At 41.4% G+C, this 21565-nt stretch overlaps 1 protein-coding gene across 2 annotated transcripts in view; it reads right to left on the bottom strand.

The window, feature by feature from the left end:
* Window positions 1–778: 778 nt before the first annotated feature.
* lmx1bb (LIM homeobox transcription factor 1, beta b) overlaps window positions 779–21565 on the bottom strand; it is a 45198-nt gene continuing 24411 nt past the window's right edge. For both annotated transcript variants that reach the window (XM_024274560.2, XM_024274561.2), the window contains 6 exons: window positions 8520–8752; window positions 5540–5715; window positions 4998–5075; window positions 4561–4627; window positions 2954–3115; window positions 779–1970 (listed from right to left, as the gene is read on the bottom strand). In XM_024274560.2, coding sequence (XP_024130328.1) covers window positions 1816–1970; window positions 2954–3115; window positions 4561–4627; window positions 4998–5075; window positions 5540–5715; window positions 8520–8752 — 871 coding nt within the window. In that variant the 3' untranslated portion in view covers window positions 779–1815. The remainder of the gene's footprint in view (window positions 1971–2953; window positions 3116–4560; window positions 4628–4997; window positions 5076–5539; window positions 5716–8519; window positions 8753–21565) is intronic.

Raw genomic sequence — 21565 nt, 5'->3', positions numbered from 1 at the left:
AGAACGAATTAGAAGAACTGGTTTGAACATGGATTACTGAGGAAAGCAAATAAGTGCTGTCTCTCCAGGAAAATGATCTGCATGGGAGCGAAGAGGATTTTTGATACGGAGGCTGATGCTAATCAGAACATAATACAACGTTTCTCATCATTATAATGAATCCTAAATGTTCATCTGGTGTTTTTGCCTACATTTTGTAACCAAATTTCTCTGCAAAATGAACCCATCAGCCATCACCATTCTGTCTGCGATGGAAGAAACACTGGTCTCTCCCCGTCTCCAAAAACATCGCTCCAGGTGACTCATTTTTGGAAAAGACACCAAGGCTGCTAAAGACAGATATAGAGTATACACATCCATCTTTGAAAAAGTCCTGATGTTTTGTTTTCGTGGGTGAAATGCAGACATGCTGCTGAGGCCTCTTGGATGATATCATGAATGGGAAGCACCCACAAGCAACGAAAGGCAGAGCTTTAGAGATCCATCCGTCTTACGTCCGGGTAGTAAGAGTAAAAAGAAATAACTCATTTTATACATACTTTGTTCTTTAGTCTGCTGAATGTAACATATGATCATATATATGGATACAGTTTACTCCGAAAGACTTGGCATGGCATAGGCCCTTTTAAATCTTGGTTTTTCACACGGCTAACTAGCTTTTCTGAAAATGAGGATCCTGATGTTTGCGTCACATAATGCACGGTTATTTTAATAACTGGCTCCACTATTTGGCGAAGCTTTAGCAGGATGAAGCTGAGTCACTCAAGGATAGCTATGGTCACTGATGGTATTTATTTAATGTTATCAGGAGAAAAAGACATTTTTTATTCATCAAATCAGTCAACTTTGGTCAATTAGCAACTTTAACATTTTGAGAATGCACATCGGACAATGACAACAAAAAACTTGTGATCTGTACCAAATAAATAGCGACTTTGCTCATTTACAGCTAGGCTGAAAAACAAAAAAGAACAAAAAACAAAAACAAAGGTTAATCTTCATATTGAAAATGCATACAGATGAGCTGTGATACTCATGGATTCACTAACTGCTCAACAAAACAAAACAAAATGCTCTCCTTTTTAAATAAAGCTTTTCACTTTTTAATATGTACCTTCAAGAGCCTGTTATAGTTAAATAAATAGAATGCTTTCCATTTTTAACATGCACATCCAATTTGCCCGGGGAAAGTATTTACACTTCACTGATCCTACCGCCCACCGACTCCTCCACGTGTTCTGTTAATCCTCTAAAAACAACTCGTTCCTGACACAAACTCTCAGACATACACAAATGTACAGTCACTCTCGCAGACATGCTGCACCTATTTACTATCAACACGACATCTAAAACCTATGGGAAGTGATCAAAAATCGAACGGTGAACATGGCAGACCGTGTAGTGCGAAGGGAGGAAAACAGTCCAAACACCAGGTCTTAACTGAAGCTCGTAGGGGCTTACAAAAAGTTTACAGTCGATCATGCACTGTATAAACTCACTGTGTTATTTGGCTTGTGTAATCAGTGGTTTCTATTTGTTTTCTCTAAGTGAACAACAGAAAAAGTCATATCTCCTGTGAGACATGAGCAAACCTAACAAGTAATCTCTAACAATACTCTTTCCTGCCACTGATTCATCACTTTCCTACAACAAGTGGTTTTACTATCTCTGTGTGAGCTTCCGCTCCAGAACCAGGAAGCTGCTGCTAGGTTTCAGCGGTCCGGTCCACAGTGTTGTAGAAACTCGTAGCCACGGCGCTTCAGCTTGAGATGGACAGTTTTTAAACATGTGCTGATGCCTTTCCCCCTGCTCCTTTCATGACGCAAAGTACGAGTTCTGCATGGAGTAGAGGCGGTCGATGGGGTTTCCCACGCGAGCCTGCATGGAGTTGACTTCTGTGGACATGAAGCAGTCACTGAGGCTGGTTAAAGACGTGTCGCTGTCTATGTCGTGGAACGCAGAATCGTTGCCTACGGAGAGAAGGGGAGAGCTGTTAGAATTAGAAAAAAAAAATGCTCTCTGACTCAGTTTTATTTAAGTGCTGGGAAATTATAATTACTAATAGTCACTTTGAGAAATGGCTGTTGTGTGTCATCACAATTGTGAGAACAGTTTTGGTAGATATCATCAAAGCTCACTTTTTGCTGCCCTCGCTGGGACAATTGTGGTCTGCGAGGGAGCATGTAAACAGGGGGCATCCTCCTAAAGGATCTGGTTAATAGCAACTGTTTACGCCTTTCATAAAACCACATCGTGTTATTTCTCTGGGGGGAATAGTTAACTTTATTACACTCTGGATCTTAATGATAGTGTTGCACAAAATGGGGACAGTGTTTTGAGACATATCTTTTAATGCCTTGCCAATATTGTTCTGCTCCCCAAACCAAAGGAGAGTGATGAGACGGGGGATTTTGGTTCTTACTACCGAGAAGAGCTAAATGGAAGCAAATTATAGGGAAGTTATGAACTTGTGGAAATGGTCCCTTTGGGACATGTTAAGGACATCAGTCAGGAACGTGTTCTTTCAGTAACATCCTGTGGACAAACAGTAGATGGATCTCCCCGCCTTGCATTTTAATTCCTTCTTGTGTCAGGCAGAAATCAAAAGACTTTGTTGTTTTTCTCATTTTGATTCTTTACGAGGCCACATCCCTCAATCCCCACTGTTTATCCTCACCGACCACAAGGTTAGGAAACATCCTCACTACCCAGGCATCTCCTAGCAGTGGAGGGAAGGATTTGAAACCATATTACGCAGATTTGGAAACAGACTTCAAAACCCCAGAGCCCACAAGAACACTTGTGTTATCTGGTGTGGGAGGGGAAGCTGCTCGTTCAGCCCCCTCCCCCGGCAGGAGCTTATATCGGGCAGCTGCACGTGTCCCACACCAAGGAGCTACGAGGTGGATCAAGGGAGAGGCATGTGAATGTGTTTGTGGAGGTGGGTGCTCACCATATGGGTTCATATGGTCCCCTGGCATCTGTGGTGGGGTGAGTCCCTGTTGGAACGGGTCTGTGCTGTAGCCGTTCTGATCCATGGTGACCAGCTGCTGCTGGGGCGGAGCCAGCGGCGTGAAGGAGTTCATCATTCCCTCCATCCGGTTAGACATCACCTCTGAAGGGCAGAGGCATGAAAGAAGCTTTTGTTATAAAAGAAAGACACATCAATATTTTTACTTTCTACAAATGTACCGGTAATCTGAAAGTTTAGCTGTTCTTTAATTGTAGGATAATACAAAATTAAAACTTTCATATCCAGGATGGCTCTACAATAATTCAGCTATTCAGTTGAGGAAATGTTGAAAACAAAACAAAGCTACTCAATCCAGGGGCAAAAAAGGGCAAAAATATACAATAGTTTAATTTTGTTGTTTTGTTTCTTGTCTTGTCTTCCACCATTAATATTTTGAGAATACTCATTTTATGCAACCTCATTCAAAGTCATATTTTGATCTTTTTAAAAGTGCCACCAATGTTTTTTAATTAAGATAAAGCAGTTTTGAGCTACAACCAAAAACCTGTTTCATTTTCTAGGATATGGTTTCTGTCGAGTGGCAGTTGTGCGCAGGATTGTTGGCTCGCCCTTTCCCATCATCCATCTGTCTACGTGCTCTCCTGCTAGCTTACAGCCCCTCATTACCTCAACCTAACAAAAGTAGCAAGGAATATTGGAGATATCCAGGCGTACAGTTTTGAGTCAGCTCAGATGAGGAAAACGTACATGGATCTATTTGTCTGCAAGTGGATGGATCAGAAAGAGCTTGTGGCTTGCCGTAGGAGCTTGTGAGTCACTGCTAAAAGCTTTTCTCAACTGCCAATTTTCGACTGCTCCTGATCCACACTGATCAGGAGCACCCTCCCTCCCGGTAAGGATAAACCGGTCTAAGGCCAGGGATAACCAGTTTTATTTAGTCTGTTAGTTTTTAACTATTGTTCATATTTTATGACTAATTTTCTGCATCTGTAAAATTACCTGCACGAAGCCCAATGAGGCAAATTTCCTTTGTGATTTTGGGCTATATAAATAAAATTGAATTGAATTTAATTGAATCTCCGAAATCCTTAGAAATTGAACTTTTATCTCTTTTTTTTGTATATTTCCTCCAACATGAGAAACATACAACAAAAATATGCTAAAAAATACCAAAATCTAAATTTTAATTGAAGTGGGTCTTTAAAAAAACAACTTTAGATTTTGAGAAAACTCTCCAAATATTTGTTTTGTCAAAGTATCCACTCTTTTTTTTTCTTTTTAAGGAAATACTCTTCTTTACATGAACTCCTCCTGGCTGACATGAATTTTACTGAACTCCCAAACAGAACTCTCAGTCTTCCTTAAAAGTTTCTTTTTTATTTTGTTTGCTGACTTAAATGGTAGAAGTTTACTATTTGGTAAAAGGAGTCCATTCAAGTTATATCATTATCGCTGGGAGATGATGAGAAGTTTGTATTGTGTTTGTCAAAAACATAATAAGAAGTTTAATAAATGATTAAGTCAAAAGTGAGCCCCAAATTTATAAAAGTTGTTTCCACATCAGCCTGAGAAGTACTGCGCCGTACCTTGGCCGAGCCTTTGAGAGTTCTGTTGTTCCTGCTGTTGCTGCTGTCTTCTCGCCAGCTTCTTCATCTGAAACCAAAGAGTCAAAGTCATGAGTAACTCCCAAAGCTAACATGCTGCCTTTAATTTAAAAAGGATGGCCCTCGCCATTCACCCTTGAGTGAACCGCAGGAAATCTGTATTGGAGAGCGCTTCGTTGTCAAGTATCAAAGGTTTTTGCGAGATAATCATCAGAGGAGAGGAGGGTGAGACATTTAATGTGAGAGCGAGCTCGATCTGCAACTCCTCGCTCTGCTCTTTGCATTCATGAAAGGAATGCAGTGATAAGTTTAACACACAGAGTGGTGCTGATTTATTGACTGAACTTTTGAACAAGGTGGATATTTTTTTTTCAAGAACAAAAAAAAAAAAGATCTTGTTCAGTGTTGGTAATTCTCACCTTCGCTCTCTGGTTCTGAAACCACACCTGGACCACTCGAACACTGAGTCCCGTCTCAGCAGCCAGAGTCTCCCTCACCTGGAGACATCCAGGAAAATAAAGCTTCATCACCCCAAACAAAAACCTGGACAGCCTGATACACACTGGACCACTTTGCCTTCTTAACATCGCTGCCAGATTTTTTTTGACAGGCATGCTCGGATTTGCTTTGAATTCGGTGTATGCTGAGTCAGTGCAGGACCTCTTAGTTATTGCCTCTTCAAAGCCTTGGACTGAGCGCAGCTCATGTCTCAAAGGCCCTGGCTGTGGAGGTAGCTCTCCTATCTCACAGTGACATTTGGTTCAGACTATGTTATAGCAGCCTGCGTCGGTTAACACAAAACAGAGTGAACACTTCAAAAGCCCAGCTTAGAAATTAGTGAAGACTTTGTTATTCTGACAATTTGATGTGTAACTACCGTAATGCTGGTCTGTATCAAAACCTCTGCATTATAAATGATTTGAAACCTAAAAAAGAAGAAGAGTTCATCCTGTTTCCTCACCTTTCTGCAGGGTTTTGAGGACACTTCAAAGGAGGCTTTGAAGGCCCGTCTCTGTTGAGTAGTGAGAATGGTGCGTGGTCTTTTGGGCCGCCTTGGATCCTTCCCATCATCCCCCTTCCCCTGGCTTCCAATGCCTTTATCTGGCTTGATGTCCAACTCCTCATCATCACTTTTCTCTGCAGAAAGAGTCATTTTTTAGTTTGTTTTTTTCTTTGTGGTATCACCAGAGCAACACTGACTTGACAGCACCCTTTTAGGCAGTGACAGTCAGCTGATAAATTTATTTTCATTCTTTCCTGTTTTGGGCGCTTCACGCCGCACACATGCCCTAATCAAAGAAGACACATGTGTTTCTGATACTCTCTTATCAATTTATTACAAAAGGAAAAGGCCACATGTACGATTAGGCTCACAAAAGTCTGTGGAGAGCTCTGTGAAATATGTCCATTTGTCACCGAACTGGACAGTGTGTCATGAGTTATTTATCGCCCTCAGCTTTGTTTGATTTTCACAGAATCAATCTTTTATAAGAATACCATTCCGAGTGCAAGATGAAAAAAGCAATATAGACTCACGAGGCAAAATTTTCCCCATGGAACAAAAGAAAGTAAGGGTAAGTTTTGCTCTGATTTTTACCTCGGAAATATAGACAGATTGTGTCTGAGTCTGGTGTCATTTTTGTGCTTTTATCTTCCAACAATCCATCAAATAATAAAACAAACTTTAAGATGTATTCATACGATTATCTTAAATACATCTGCAACTACTACGTATGAAAGTAGTTGACATATTAACCAGAGGTGTGGAGGATTGCCCTATTTTCTGCTCTAAAAATGCAGTTTCAAAGCATTATTTAAGTATATAAGTGCGCCTTATAATCTGGAGTGCCTTATGTATTACATTTTGTGTAACTTAAAGATTTCAAAGTGATTTTGAGAGGTACACAGCACTATGTCAAAATGCTTTGTTGGCTATTATTGTAAATGTAGCTAATGTGTATGTGTAGCTATGCATGTTTTTTTTTACGTTTCAAACAAAGTTGGGAGTTACAGGTAATGTTTACATTAACAGAGCTAATGCTGCTAACATGGCTAACATGACGTCTTTTTTGCTTGTGTTACTAATAATGTTGGAAGTTAGCACAGTCACACTAACGTTTTTTTGGATGGTATCAGTCTGTTTTTTTAGGTGTTGCAAACAGATTTGGAAATTGCAGGTATTATGAATATGCTAAGACGGCTAGCACTTCTAAACCAGTTTACGTGTTGCGGTGTCAGACTGTTTTTGTATATTACTAACAACGTTGGGAGTTAGTATAATTACAGTTGTGTTTCTTTTTTGCAGTATAAGTCTTTTTGTTTGCAACAAAACTGGGAGAATTGTGAAAACACTAATGCGGCTAACATGGCTACCGCTTCTAACGTGGCTAACATGTAGGCTATATCCGAATTCCCTCCCTATAGTGCGGAACAATCTAGTACCCTAGATTGAAGAAATTGAGACACCATGCTCACTACTTTTTTTTTTTTTATGGCACAGATTTTACGAAGTAAAAATCTAATCAATACGAGCATTTTACTACATCTATTTATGACTTGACTGTGTCAAATATAAATTTAATTTAAGCAATTTATTTTGCAAAAATTGTTTAAAAGGAATGCATTATGGTCTGGATTCGCCCATCACACTGGTTTTTTGCAAAGACTTCTGGGATAATTTGAGAAGGCACTCAATTTTGAAATTTTAGATTCGGACAGCAGCACAAAATGGCGAACGCACAAGTGCACTAAGTAGTGATGGAATTTGCTTAGTGTCTCTAATAGTTTGTTGCGCCTTACATATGAGAAAGTTTTGAAAATAGACTATTCATTGACGCTACGCCTTATAATCAGATGTGCCCTATAATTAGCCAAATAGGGTAATTATATGTATTGTAAGTTTACACTGGATCTTACTCAGTCATGTTCAGCAAAATCCATTAGACGAAAAGCTTTCTAAGATTCACCATTATTAAATAAAGCAATACTTTGTAGTACTTTTGCTATTTTTTTGTATTAATTTCAATTCTAGAGGAGCTGTGGTTGGAATTTGAATGAAAACTCATGTAAAACCATGTCAGCACATCAAGTATTTTCCGCGATGAGTTTAAATGCAAACGAGTACAAATGTTGAACAGCAATGCTAATGATGTGGGGGTGTAGCGGTTGGAAGCAGAAGTTCACACATGATGGCTCACTGTCTGCTGTCATCTGGTTCTGATATGCACCTACATTTCTTCAGCACAAACCCACGCTTCGTCTTCCTCTGGCCGAGGTTAACCTCAGCTCGCACCGACATTCTCCCCTCGTCAAAGAGCGGACGGCTGAGAGGAGGGTTGCACTGGGACACAAGCAAGCAAAGGGGACGTGGAGCCAATATTCCCACAAGTTGACGAAGGTTGACACAGGCACAGATGTATTTGACAAATTCCCCGCTTTTGTGCATGTTAAAATGTGAGCCAGATGGTGGTGAACAGTGGGGCTTGGCGACCTGCCTCGGTGTGTGCAGCCTTCAGACGGGGAACGCTGGAGCTGATAAGAGCGGAGGAGCGTGCTCTCTGCAGAAAGGCCCCAAATCCCCCTGTCACTCACTGAGATACAGTGATTTAATTCTTTCCAGCTCCGTATCCTGCCCACGCATAGAGGGCCATTAATAAGAGGTGGCTTGGCTTCATCCTGTTTTCACTTCCTACTGTACTATAATGCTCCTGCCTTCACCAGAATCCCCACAGAAAAGCTGTGAACAGCCATGTCAGAGACTTTACTGCTTAGATCAGAAGTTTTTCCTCCTTTTATTTTTAGGACATTATCCTAATGTAGGTAAGAAGGAGGTCTGAGTTGGCGGACACTGGCATAGAACAGAGCTGACAAAATACAACACCTCCGTGTCATGTGATGATGGCACCTCCGTGCTGTTCTCAGTCCTGTGTGAGCCAGCTCACCTGAGTCTGAGTCATCTGGGCTGACCGAGCTGAGTAAGTCCTTCTCCCTCTCGTAGTCCACCTTGCAGAGGAGCTGACCCTCCTTCAGGACAAACTCGTCGCCCTTGCGCAGCTGACGGTCGCACACGCAGCAGCAGAAGCAGTTGAGGTGGTAGACGCACTCCAGAGCGCGCATCACAAACTCCGTGGGGGCGATCTTCTCCATGCAGCCGCTGCACTTGGTGGCAAACAACCTGAAGAGGGAACAAGAAGAAGCTGAATGCTAGCAGCACAATGCGACCGCCACAAAGGAGCTTTGTCATTTATTTATTTTGATCCTCAGTGGCCACAGTTCAGTAAAGCCTTAGCTGGCCATCAAGGGGGTTTTTTGAAGTTGGTTGGTTGACCCTGCGGCCAGACAAAGACTCCCCTCCTTTGGCAGCAACTCATCTGTTAAAATTTCGGGCCCTGCATCACCCCAAAGGGGAAGCAGTCAGGGCCAATCGGGAGACTCGGTGATCCCCATCAAACCTGCGCTGACAGTTTCCACATTTCTTTCATATCCTCAGTACTCTGTATGCATCAGATATCATATCGGAGGCCATGATTCATTGCTGGCTACCGTTCATATCTCATCTTAGTGTCTAATATCATGCTTCCACAGAGCAGCACTGCCTCTATCACCATTTCCTTGACAACACCTCCATCTTCTTTTATATGCTTTCAGGGAAGATGTTTGCATTGTTTTATTGGTGACCAAGAAGCATTTAATTCATCCTCTGTTGTTCAGAAGAAGCCACATTAAATGGAGCAAGGAGGCAGGGAGTGTGGTTGATCTTGTCCAGCCGTAAAGCTGGATTTATTAGCGGCCTCTTTGTTTGCCCTGGTCTGGAAGACAGCTGGCAACCGCCTATCTATTTGTGGTGAACATCTATTTCATTGTGCGAGGCAGGGAGGCAGCGAGAGCAGCAGTTGACATCATCTGCTGGTTTGGGACAGGGATGAACGATAGCGATGAATATAACGTGTAAATATGAAAGGAGGGAAAACCAAAGGACGGGTTTTTTTTTTGTTATGGTAATGATGTTATAGGTACTGATTGAGTACTGATGTGTGTGAGCAGCTGCACGCGTGCTGAAAACAAGTGTGCTTTCCACTGTTGTCTCTGCAGCCTCCTAAAATAATAGCTCATCAGATCAGAATCAGGAGAGCTGCAGTTTGGATCATCTTAATTACATCTGAACAATTAATAGCTGTTTCTCCATTCAGTGTAATGAAAATCAGAACTTGCATCGGTCAACAGAAGTCACTTCTAGCATTATGTTTTCATTGTATTTCTATTATAAGGCTTGAGGCTTCATAAGATCCTTCCGTTTATTGCTGTAAATTAAGAAGATTATTATTGAACTACTATTATCTTAAAGACTGAGGTGGTTAATTTCTGTAGATCTAAAATATTCTGGGAGTTTTCTTCTAGTTTTTAGAAGGATTTGGGTTACATGTGCAGATCAGGAAGAAGAGGTGATGAATCTGTCAAGACAAATTCCCAGCTCTGGATCTAATGTTCAGCAAACGGTTGGCAGCTTAGAAGGAGAACAAAAAGAAGATGAGGAAATGACTTGTTAGCGCGGTTTTGATACGTCCGAGTCTCCGCATTCACCTACAACCGCTCTTTCAAATCTTCTCATCTAGATGAAAACATTCCCATTCAACCCCCTTCCCTTTCTTCTTCTTCTTCTCTTGTTGGGTCTAATCTTGTAAGCCATTATTTTTCTATTTCCTCTCTCTGTCACTTTGCATTATTTTTGCCGCTGTAATTCCCATTCGTCGCTTCTGGAATCTTCCTGTCCTGCTTTGTCCTCCGATCTAATCCGGACTTTCTGCCTGTTTTCAGTCCCCGGTCCCCATTCTCAGTGGGGTTCAGATGGAATAGCCATGCATGACGCCCCTTCTATGGCAACCACACCTCCACAGGAAGGCAACGCCGACTTTTCGGATGGGCAGAGAAGGCCTTTGAGAGGCTGGCAGCAGAAGTAAATCCTTCTCTAAGGAACAAGGAGAATTAGCAGGGAGCAGTGGACTAGGGATTTAACCCTACCCCTCTCCTTTGAAAGGCACAGTCAGTCCCACTCCTGCGGCTAGCCACAATCAAACAGAGGAGGAGTGGGGAGGTGGCGGCGGGGACAAGGGAGCACAAACTCCCTGAATGACACAAGCAGTGGATTGTGGAGGAGCCTAATCCCACTTTAATACCTTTCCAAGTTCAGCTGCTAAAGAATGCTCTTTAAAACAACACCACTGTGTGAGCAGTGGAGGTTGACCAGGGGGAGGCACGCCATTCAACCTCTCCTACATTACCTGATTAGGGCTTTGAGGAGCAGGCCGCCGGGGCCAACATGCCAACAGGAGACGGACAACACCATGTAAATGATGATTTCATAAAAACACACCAAAGAGGAGAAACCATCAGCATTCATCAGATCAGCGAATGAGGGGGTTTGCCCGTTCGCCCCCATCCGCTTGATCCCAGCGACACCAAGGTCTACAGTAAAATCCACTTTCAGTAACATGACACCCAGTGTCCAACACAAAAGGGACCACCAGCGTGACAAGCCACATCCCAGCTTTTTGCTTTTCCTCCTCCCACACCTGAGCGCGCAGATCAAGTGATGAGACCCTCCTGTGTGGATCAATGGCTGCATCTTAAGCAGAGAAACCTGTCAATATTTACCCAGGCCTCCCAGAACGGGACTCATAAATGAAAAAAAAAAAAAAAAAGAGCCAATCTCAGCACATACCTCTGTCCCGGAGGAATCGTTACATTTCCCCGTTTTAATCCTGTGTCCACACCTGTAATCCCTCGTCTGCTCTTTCTTACATCATCTCAGCTCATCTCTCCCTCTCTGTGACAGATTATCACACTGTTGAGGCTTGTAATGCTTCAGCAAATGCACGAAATAACAGACGGGGGGAGGTTAAAAAAAAGCACAACAAAGAAAGCAAATGCCAACAGAGTGTTGTTGTGTCTGATGAACGCTCAGCTCTTCCCCTGCCTTGATTTAGCGGGCGCTCTGCAGACCTCTGCACTTTCCTTTTAACAGATTATCAGCAATTCAGAGTGTGACAGCATCTTAAGCTCCGACCACATGTTGCCGGCGATTTCTCCTGTGCAGACGTTACGTTCAGCGCTCCTTCCACAGAGATAAGCATTAGGCCTGAAAGAATGGGAAGGCGTAGGGGGGGTTACAGCACTTTATAATCGCCCTACATTCAGCTACACGTGCAACTGCCTCACCTACTCCCCTTTCGCTTTTGAACAACACTTTGAGGAGCGCCACAACAATTTCAGGGAAGAAAAGCAGGGGCGATTAAGTCACCGCATCCCTTCAAAGACAGAAAGGATGAGGATTATCCAGGCAGCAGCTGTAAGCTATTACTGCGAAGACTGGAACCTGTGGCCATGCCAATCATGGCGAGGTGAGAGATGAGGCCTGTGAGGCATCGTGTGGGAGGATACAAATTTGTCTTTTTCATAATGGTTAAAGGAAGCTGTCCTGTGTCTTTTATCTTACTCAATTTCAACAAACACATTTTACTAATTAATGTTTCCAAGTGTATCCAAGTGATTGAACAAGCACCTCATAAAGTATTGTGTTTATAAAGAAGTTTTATGTACTGTTTTCCCATTTAAAATGTTAATGCAGGGGCGGAGCTACAGGGGGGAACTCTAGAAGTGAGAACAGAGGAGAGGAAGGCCAATGAAAGGATTAAAATATGTAGTTTTAATAGATTTATTGTTCTATTAGCTTTTATTTCATAAAAAAATTTTGCTTTTGAAATGTATTCATTCCTTAAAAAATCTTGTATCAATGACTTCTTCATCTTTGTCAATAATTGTAGTAATATTGACTCAAAAATTGTGGGTGCAAAGCCCCCATAGCTCCATCCTTGAGCTAATGTGTGCAAACTCTCAAAATTATTTATTCATTTTTCCCGCTAATTTTTAAATGTATAAGACAAAGAAAAAAAATAGTTTTGACAAAAACAAAAAAACTATAATATTATTTTATGTATATATATTTGTAAATTTTGTAAATGATTAACTCTAACTAATTTGATTGAATTTCAGTATATCAATCAAGCAAAAACAATATATATTTTTTATCAATAAATTAATTCTCACCAGAAACTAAAATATGTTGGCTGTCAAAAAAAACTATAAAACTACAACCTTCATTTTTTTAACTGAAAAAGAAAAAAATAATACAATTAAATAATTTATATCTTGTTTCTTTAAATTTATTCTTTTTTTTTTACTTTTATTAAGTCAAGTACTACTTTTAGGACATGCAAAAAAAGTATTTTACTTTATATCTCAATTCTGATACTCAGCTAACTCCATATATAAATAAATAGCTTCATTTGATGTCTTGAGCGGTCATCATTTTTTCCTTCGTGAGTTTTCAGCTCCTCCTGTGACACACCTGGCTGCGTCCAAATTGCTTTTTAGCAACTGTATCAAGAGCTTCAGCCTTATTAAAAAAAAAAAAAAAAAAGCATTTGATCCCCAGATGTTTCTCTTCACAAAGATGAACAAACCTTTTCAACTTCGTCTCCACATCAGGAAAATTGCTTTGTTATGTACGGCACTGTTGTCCTCGTCAAGGCGGCAGGCGCTGGATGTTGACCACACTACCCCTGAAAGTAGCAACCTGAATCCAGCTCGTACAAGAGTGTGATTGCTTGCAGAGGCTCTGGTAATAAAAGCACATTCCAGGGGTGAACTGTGCTTAAAACTCCTTTATGTGAACATATCTTTGAAAAAAAAATCTGTAAATGATATTCATTCTGCTACTATAAAAGCTCCTATTAAAAAAAAAAAAAAGAAAAAAACGTGATGCTGTGCATATGAACGACCTCATAGGCCGCCCTGGTTTCATTGTATCAGCAGTTCTCTCTTGAACATAGGATCATGGAGAGTAATGAAGCAAAATAAAAAGTGCCATCCTTCTGCTCCCAAGGGCCAGCTCCAGTCAGCTCTAAAAGCTGCTTAATCACCATCCCTTGCTTACTACATTAGCATAATAATGGCCTTTAAATTGAGGCTCTTTGTTTTTTAATTAAACTCCCAGCAGGTAAAAGTAAAACACATTAAAGGGAGATGTGTACACCACTAATGGCCCAAAGGTGCCTTCTTCATCACGCAGCTTTGGCCACAAGCTTCTGCTTGTTCCCCGGGCTGATGTGTTGCCCCTACTGTTTGGGAGCTCGCACGGGAGGAATGAAGAAAGCTGATTGCGCTTGGCATGAAAAGATAATAGCAGAGATGAGTTTGATGTGTCAGGGTGTGTGATATGCACCTGCCCGGCCTCCCACTGAGGGAGCACACTTAGTAATAGCTGCTGCACAGAACCATCACATCAGGGCTCAAAGAGGACGCTGATGTGGTGCAAAGTACAAAAAAAAAAAGATTTATTTCTATGGCACCAAAAGCTCCTGTGTGCAGGAATGTGAACGACTCCCCAGTCAGAAAGACATCCCACGCAGACCTGCGCATGCTTCTGCACTGCACAGCTGCAAAAAAAATCATCTCATTCCGCTTCAAATATAACCTCAATTTGAGCAAATTGTGTGCTTCAATGGACGTTAGAGGTAAAAAAATAAAATAAAGTAAAAATTGTGCAGTTGGATTATTTTTGCATTGAAGCAAAGCTTTGCTTAAACATAAAACTGATGTTGGAGATACATTTTTTTTTTTTTTTTTGCAGCCGCTCCTCCTCCTTCTCCTCGTCTGTCGTAATTAGCCACTACAGGAAAACAGCACGGAAATAATCCTCCCAGCCACACAGGTAGAACAAAGCTCATGGAGTGAAAAGGACGGTGTACTGGGCAACGGAGGAGGCTAAGCACACATCTAAATACAAGAGTAAGCAGGCGAGCACACATGATGCTGTTTGGACAGCTGCTGTTCCTAAGTATGTAAAATGAGCACAACATCACATTTAGGATCAGTTTCTAGAGCCGACAGCAAACAGCATGGGTACACACTCCACATAGCTGCATCTGTGAAGAAATTATTGTTTTTTTCCTTATTTGTGTCAAATAATTTCACTTATTTTCAGATCAGGCTGTGAATTAGAAAAGAAAGAGTAAAAAATGTCACAAATTTGTCCTACATTTCTTAAACTAATGCGCAGATAAAGATTGACACAGGAAACTCCAATAAAATTGTTACAACAATAAATCAAGTAGAAAAATGTCATAAAATACTATTTGCTTCATCTACTTCCAAGATGCTTCACTGAAGAAAAATAAATTGACTCGTTTCACGGATTCAGTGCCGGAATAGTTAAAAAACAACATTTGGATTGGAAAACTCTATAATTACTATTGACCTAGAGGTTCTGGGTCTGAGAAATAAAACAAACAGTAATATGAGGTGTTCTAAGGCAGAGTCTGCAAATATGCAAAGGCAGGGTCTGGTGGAGAGCATCATCTTTTCTCCGCTTCTAATCTGTGGGCCTACACAATATTAAGACGGCTTTGGAGCCACTTGTGACCCAGCTGTGCACTAATGAAAAATTCCACAGCTCTGTGTAGAGGCCAATGGAGCTTGACCCTTTTTCACCCCAAACCAAGCAATGTCCATCTTGAGGAGTTTACCAGCACTGAAAGACACTGGATTAAAGAGGAGAAAAAGAAACAATATGAGGGGAAAAAAAGTGAATCCCAATCTGCTTTTTTCATGTTGGTGTGAAGTAAAGTGTTTGTCCAGGTTTTAATGGGAAGAGATGATCCTGGTGGATGAGGATGGCTGGACGAAGGGGGCTCTGTTTACTTTACAGAGATGCATTGTAAGCACAAAATTAGTTTGGAGGGGGGGAATGTGAGAAAACAAGGAATTAGACTGTGGTTGCAAGATCCAGATTTGTGTTTAGGATTACACTCCCAAAGATGGGGTGCACATATAAAAGTCCAAAGACTGACCACAAAAAATGTATTCATGCGGCAGCAGCGTAACTCATATTAAAACTAAAAGATAGCTATAATGGATCTTTAATATCATCTTTTTTTTTTTTCTTCATTTTGATGTCATTTATTTTTCTAAATCTAAGCATAATTGGAAAGAGCCACCCACTCATCTCCTGCAGACACTAACATTCAGCTCTTGCAGATACACGACTGTCCAGATAACATCTAAGAAAACAACCAAGAAACGCAGAGGACGGAACACAAACAGCACCGCTTAGGGTGCAAGAAGAGGATAGATGAGTAGAATAAACGTACTCATTCAGGGCAGCTGCAAATCTTTTTCATCAAGTCTTTTTTTTTTTACTATTAAAATTCTAAATATTAAAAAATATCTATATTATACTTATAATTTTTGAGACATTTAGGAGTTTTCAATTAATTACTTGCATGAAAATAAAAATAAAAAGTCCTTAAATTATAATTAATATGAGATTTAGTTAGATGTTTTACTAGTCTAATAGAAAATGACTAAAATAAACCCAAATTTTGATATGTTAAAATAGATCCTAATGCAGTGAAAAAGGAACAAAGTGATTCTCTATAAAAAAAAAAATAGAAATTAATTCCAATTAAAAGGATAGCTCCTGTATGATCTGTCAGTCTCACAGAAGCTCCAGACTAGTTGCATCTCATAAGAGACGAGTTCTTCACTCCATGAGTGCATAGACTCCTCGGCTAAGCGAGCAGAGTGGGATGAGAAAATGAAGAAGAGAGAGCAAATGAAAAATAAACACTGTTATGAAAAGACAGGATGCTTTAAGACCCGAGGGCCATGGATTAACACTGGGCTTAGCATTCAAATAATATATTTGAATATCTGATCAGCAGTCGCTTTAAAAGACCCAAATCCGGAGATTAGCAGGTGTTATGCTAAAAAGCTGTGCTTTTTTGTCAGGAACGTAGCTACACTAGCCAAACAAATATGTCTTTGAGTGTGAAGGGCTGGCATGGATGCATGGCTGTAACCATGGCGACTGACTGGTAGTTAGGATCCTTGGAGAGGGGCGCGGTGTTGGAATGTGTCAAACAGAGAGAGAGGGGAGCACACGCAGCGCAGAGCAAACCAAAATCCTGCTGTTTCACTAAAGAGCATCAGCGACATTATTGAGACCACCTACAAATGCTATGAAGCTTAAAGGTCATTTTAGAACATTTGTTCTTTTCATTTTTATAATTTATTTAATTTTCCCTTTGAAATATTGGGGCACATCACAGTAGAAGACATGGAGAAAACAAATACTGATTTTATGTGAGGTCATTTAATTAATTTGATTTAATTAATATAATTAATAAAACATTTCAGACGAAATAACAAATGCAATAGATGTGTTTTCCTAAATTAAGCTAATCATCTATTTTGTATCCACTAATGAAGGCCAGAATGCAGTTGTTGTAATTTTAGCAGCCTTGCTGTCACATGATCCACTGTAGTTAACAAAAGGAAAACTTGATGGCATGTCACTAAACTAAATTAATATTGTAGCTAAACACGCCACAACAGTTGCTCTGAGGCAAATGGAAACAAAATATCTGTCACTCGCACAACTTTTTCTCCAATCACTAACCAAGCATGATGAATTGGGCATATTTTGAATAAAAACTTTCAAATTAATTTACTGTGATTTAAAAATAACTTACGTGTTTGGGTCAATGAAGTGTAAATCTGTAAAGAAAAAGTATATTTTTCTTCTTTCTTTTTTTTTGACTGAATGTGTTATTATTTGGGCCGGGTTGATCAAATCAATCTGATTCGATCTAAGCTTAATAGATCAATAATAGATCAATAAAAGTAGAGATCGATAATAATGATAAAGTCTGCTAGCTTGATGCTAACATATAATTTCCCATAGAATGGCTAATGCTAATGTATGGTCGCCTGAATTTTACAAACTCTTTAAAAAATATATTTTAAAAGTAACAAACAAAATGTTTGCTCATACTTTCTTCTTCTTCTGGAATAAGGTGTAATGCTACAGTGCGATCGCCACCTAGTGGCCAAACTGAAACGCCCTCCAGGAGAGGCAGAACAATTGTTGGAGCTTCTCCATTTAAGAATCCATGTAACACTGTATGGTATTAACAGTATTATTATTTTACTAATACACTTTACAGTATCTTTATCAGATTAATATGAATATCTTCGAGAATATTTGGATTCTTAATGTATTTCTAAACACATGGGTCCATATGTGTAAACCGTGTCAACTAAAAAATGAATTAAATTAAATCTGATTCAGTGGATCAAAAGAATCTAAAAAATAACAATTATAATCAATTCAATCCAGGCTCTGGTGAATCAAATTGAATTGATTCTGGAAATTATAGGTGACACCCAACCCTAGTTATTATATTATAAATTTGTGCAATTAATGCTTGCTTAATATAGCTCAAAAATATTCTAAAATTAACTTTTATGAATAACCGACATGCTACTTAGCATGCTAAAAAAAATTCTTAGCTTTTTTACATTTTGCTGTGGTAATTTTTCTCAGATCTGTCAGTCAGGCATGCTAAAAAGTCATTTTGAGTGGAAAAAGTGAAAAAGTACCGTCGTTTTCTTCATTGCAGAAAAACAAAATCATGGTGAAAACTTGCAGCAACCTGCATTGTGTGTGCATTTTTTTGTTGCATCTTAAAAGGGAAATTCTGCCTGCACTGCAGCAGCTAAAGTTACTGTGAAACTATTTTGGTTCATGTCTTGAAGTATTCAAGCATGCTTTTTGCCGCAGGAGGTCTGGCAGAGGAGTTGTGCGATGCCCTCCCTGCTCTTTATCTCTGCTTTCGTCTTTCCCACACGCCCACACACATCGGCAAACGCACACTCGCACAAGACGACACCGGCCGTTTCTCTGTCATGTGGTTGGTGAAGTGTAAAATCCCATCTCTCCAGCTGGAAGGGAACAGGTTCGACGAAATTCCCTTTTCTCCACGTGGAGCCTCCGAGGCATGGGGTGGAATGGTGGAGCATGGCACGGCACGTCTGCTCTCCCCACACACCCAGTGACGGTGTATCTGCATGGCCCCGCGGCACTCACCTCAGCTCAGTGGCCTTAACCACAGCCCCTCAGTGACTGCATTATGACCCCTAACAGAGCCCTGACACGCTTTATTTTCTTCTCTTCAGCCCTGGACTCAATAAACCAATTGTGCTCAAGTGCACACAGATACATACAGATGCTTCCACTCAGATCACTCATGCATATAATGCCTGACTAAGTAGTCTGATATCAATTCTTAAGAGAGTATGATGCACGAGCAGCTGTAGTTATGCATATTTGGCTGTGAACGGGGCCGATCTCGCCGGTGCCCCCACAACTCTTTGTACACACGACTCGGTGGATATGGATCTTTATTTGTCTTGTGATGCAACGACAATGTCTGCTGCCACAGTGACAGCCGCGGTCAGCCCTCTCAGCCAGGAAAAAGGTTTGCATTCACCCACCAATTTTACACACTCTTTGGGTCCAGGAGTGTCTTTGTGTGGCGGCGGGCAGCCCATTCTCTGCGGCTGTCTGGAAAAAGCAGCTGTTTCTATAACACTGTGGCAGCATTTGATGATAAATGGAGGAGCGGAGGTGCAGCTGAAGCGCACACAGGCAGGAACAATAGCATAGGAGGGTCCACGCGGCGCACAGACACGCTCTCGGGTGCCTCCTCCGGCGCATGCACTCTGCCCCTTCTGCAGGTTAGACTCCCGGAGCTCACCCATAGCCAGAGGTGACGGCAGCGTGTTGAAGCAGGGGAGGGGCGACACGTCCCACCAGTCCCCACGCACACCCATGGGAATGGGAGGTTGCGGTCTCTGCACCGTCGGGACCTGTCGCATCTTTCTCCTCGGGGCAGTCATCTTCCTTTCCCATAATGACAGAGCCCCAGGCCTAATCGCTCCACCCCTCTCTCGCAGCTCCTCTGTCCCCGTTGTCCTGCCCAGGTGCCTGTCAGAGGGGTGTCTGCTCCACGACTGGTGTAGCAATCCTCATAAAAGACCCCCACCACCTCCTCCCCATGGCCCGGGGCTCAGCCCTTTCATTTCCAAGCGGTGCGCACCGGCTCTGAAAGAGCCCAGGCCCTCCGCTCACGGTCTGCTTCATTGTTTGGCCTCAGAGAAAGACTATTATTTCAACTCAATTTACTGTGAGTAAACACTGAGTGATAAGGCCCCCCGTCTTATCCGTCACACACGCCTCCTTCTCCATGAGCCGTAATATACGCCGCCAACAAATCACCTCTCCCAGCCCATTTCTATCAGCAGCTTCAGAGTGGCGCTTACTAATTCACTTTATAACACTGATCAGAGGACAGGCCTCATGTGTTTCAGAATATGGCTCCATCACCGACTGGCATTTAAAGGTCTCGCCTCCTGACGGTAGACTGTTGTAAATTGTACGCAACTGCATTTTCACCTCCTTAAAACGCTATTCGCATGCTGAACCTGCACTAATGAGAAGAGAATATGCCTGGATATGGACTGCAAAACAGAGAGAATTGAAAGAGAACCACAATCATTTTTTTTTTAGATCAGTAAAATCAGGAGAGAGCCACTTGATGAATCGCTCATCTACGCAGATGGATCATTCGAAGTGAATGATCATCACCGCGTCCAAGACAAAGGATGCAGCTGCGGGGCTGACACACCACAGCGGCGCCGCGTTTCTTCACTCCTATTTGTTGGTACGGTGAACAAAGCAAACCGAAGCGGCCATTCTTTATAAATAAACCCAAACCCCAAACTGATTTTGAACTCTTTTTTCCTTAAAAGCAGCCTTCTAAACTGCACAGTGTCTCGCTGCAGAAGAGCCCTCGGTGCCTCTTCCATTGGAAGAACTGTGCTATATCTTAATTATACAGAATTATCAACCAGATTTAAATAGCAGTCATTTGCACTGTCTCCGCCTTCTGTGGCTAATATAATTATTTCGGGCCCTACTTTGTCTTAGGCAGAAAGAGGCTGACACAGTAGCACAAACTAATGTGATAAAAGCTTAGCATATCAGGGCTTGATTCAACGATTTTAAAGGTAAGTGTTTATGACAAGGTAATAATGCTTCATGCAAAAGGCTGGCCTGTAAATTGGTTAGTTAGGCCGTGATGGATGAGGGGGAGCCTAACCTTATTTCCAATACAGCTTCTTGATTTCTAGAGCTGGGGATAATGAATTTGATTTAATTAGACCACCCCTCATCAGATTAAGAGTGGGAGAAATCTGACCTCGTGACTCGTCTTAAAAAAAAAAAAAAAAAAAAAAAAAACGCACTTCTTTGACTCACATGGACGTTTCTACAAACAAATGTGGAATTTTTTTGATTGAAAAGGAAAGACTCTTGAAAGAGACATCACGTTATCCTCACATCATTTTACATCCATCAAAATCCCCCCCTCCCCATGAAAAAGGTAAACTTAATCAATTAAAGAAATCATTGTTGTGAGATATAAAAACAAACTACCTGCCCATTAAGAACGGAGTTGAGAAAACGGAAGGAAAGGGCTATAAAGGTCCAATTTGAGGAGTGATTCATCATCAGTTTATTAATGAAGCTGGTGAGGATCCCCGGCAGTGCTGGTAATGGGCTGGTTGGCCTATCTCTCCCTGAGTCCTCTGGGTTCACGTGCTCCTTACACTGCCAAGGTAATCTCTTTAAAGGGCAGGCGGATCCAGCCTACCGGGGCCCCAAAGGCACCTTAGCGTTGCTCTTACTGCCTACTATGCCCCACAAGCTTGACAACTCTCATTAAGGCTGCAACTTTTTGAGAAAAGTTATCTAGTGATTGCTCTGACAGCCACAGGTGATGCATTTGTCATCCTCAGACTAAACGGAGGTGCTTGGAAGAGGCAAAGAAGAAAAGGAATCGGACGCTCCGAGTGTTATCCGAGTTTGTGGACAACCAGACTATCTCAAATGAGCTACTCACGCTGAAAACCCTCTCAGTGCTTCTCACCGTTTCAGTGCCCCTTGTAAGCTATAAGACCAAAACACAACACAGCACGGATACTTAGGTGGCCAACACACTGCAGATCCAATTACCTGTAATACACA

The sequence above is a fragment of the Oryzias melastigma genome, linkage group LG9 (genome assembly GCF_002922805.2).
Source record: "Oryzias melastigma strain HK-1 linkage group LG9, ASM292280v2, whole genome shotgun sequence".
Taxonomy (NCBI): domain Eukaryota; kingdom Metazoa; phylum Chordata; class Actinopteri; order Beloniformes; family Adrianichthyidae; genus Oryzias; species Oryzias melastigma.
This window is presented reverse-complemented; position numbering and strand designations above follow the sequence as displayed.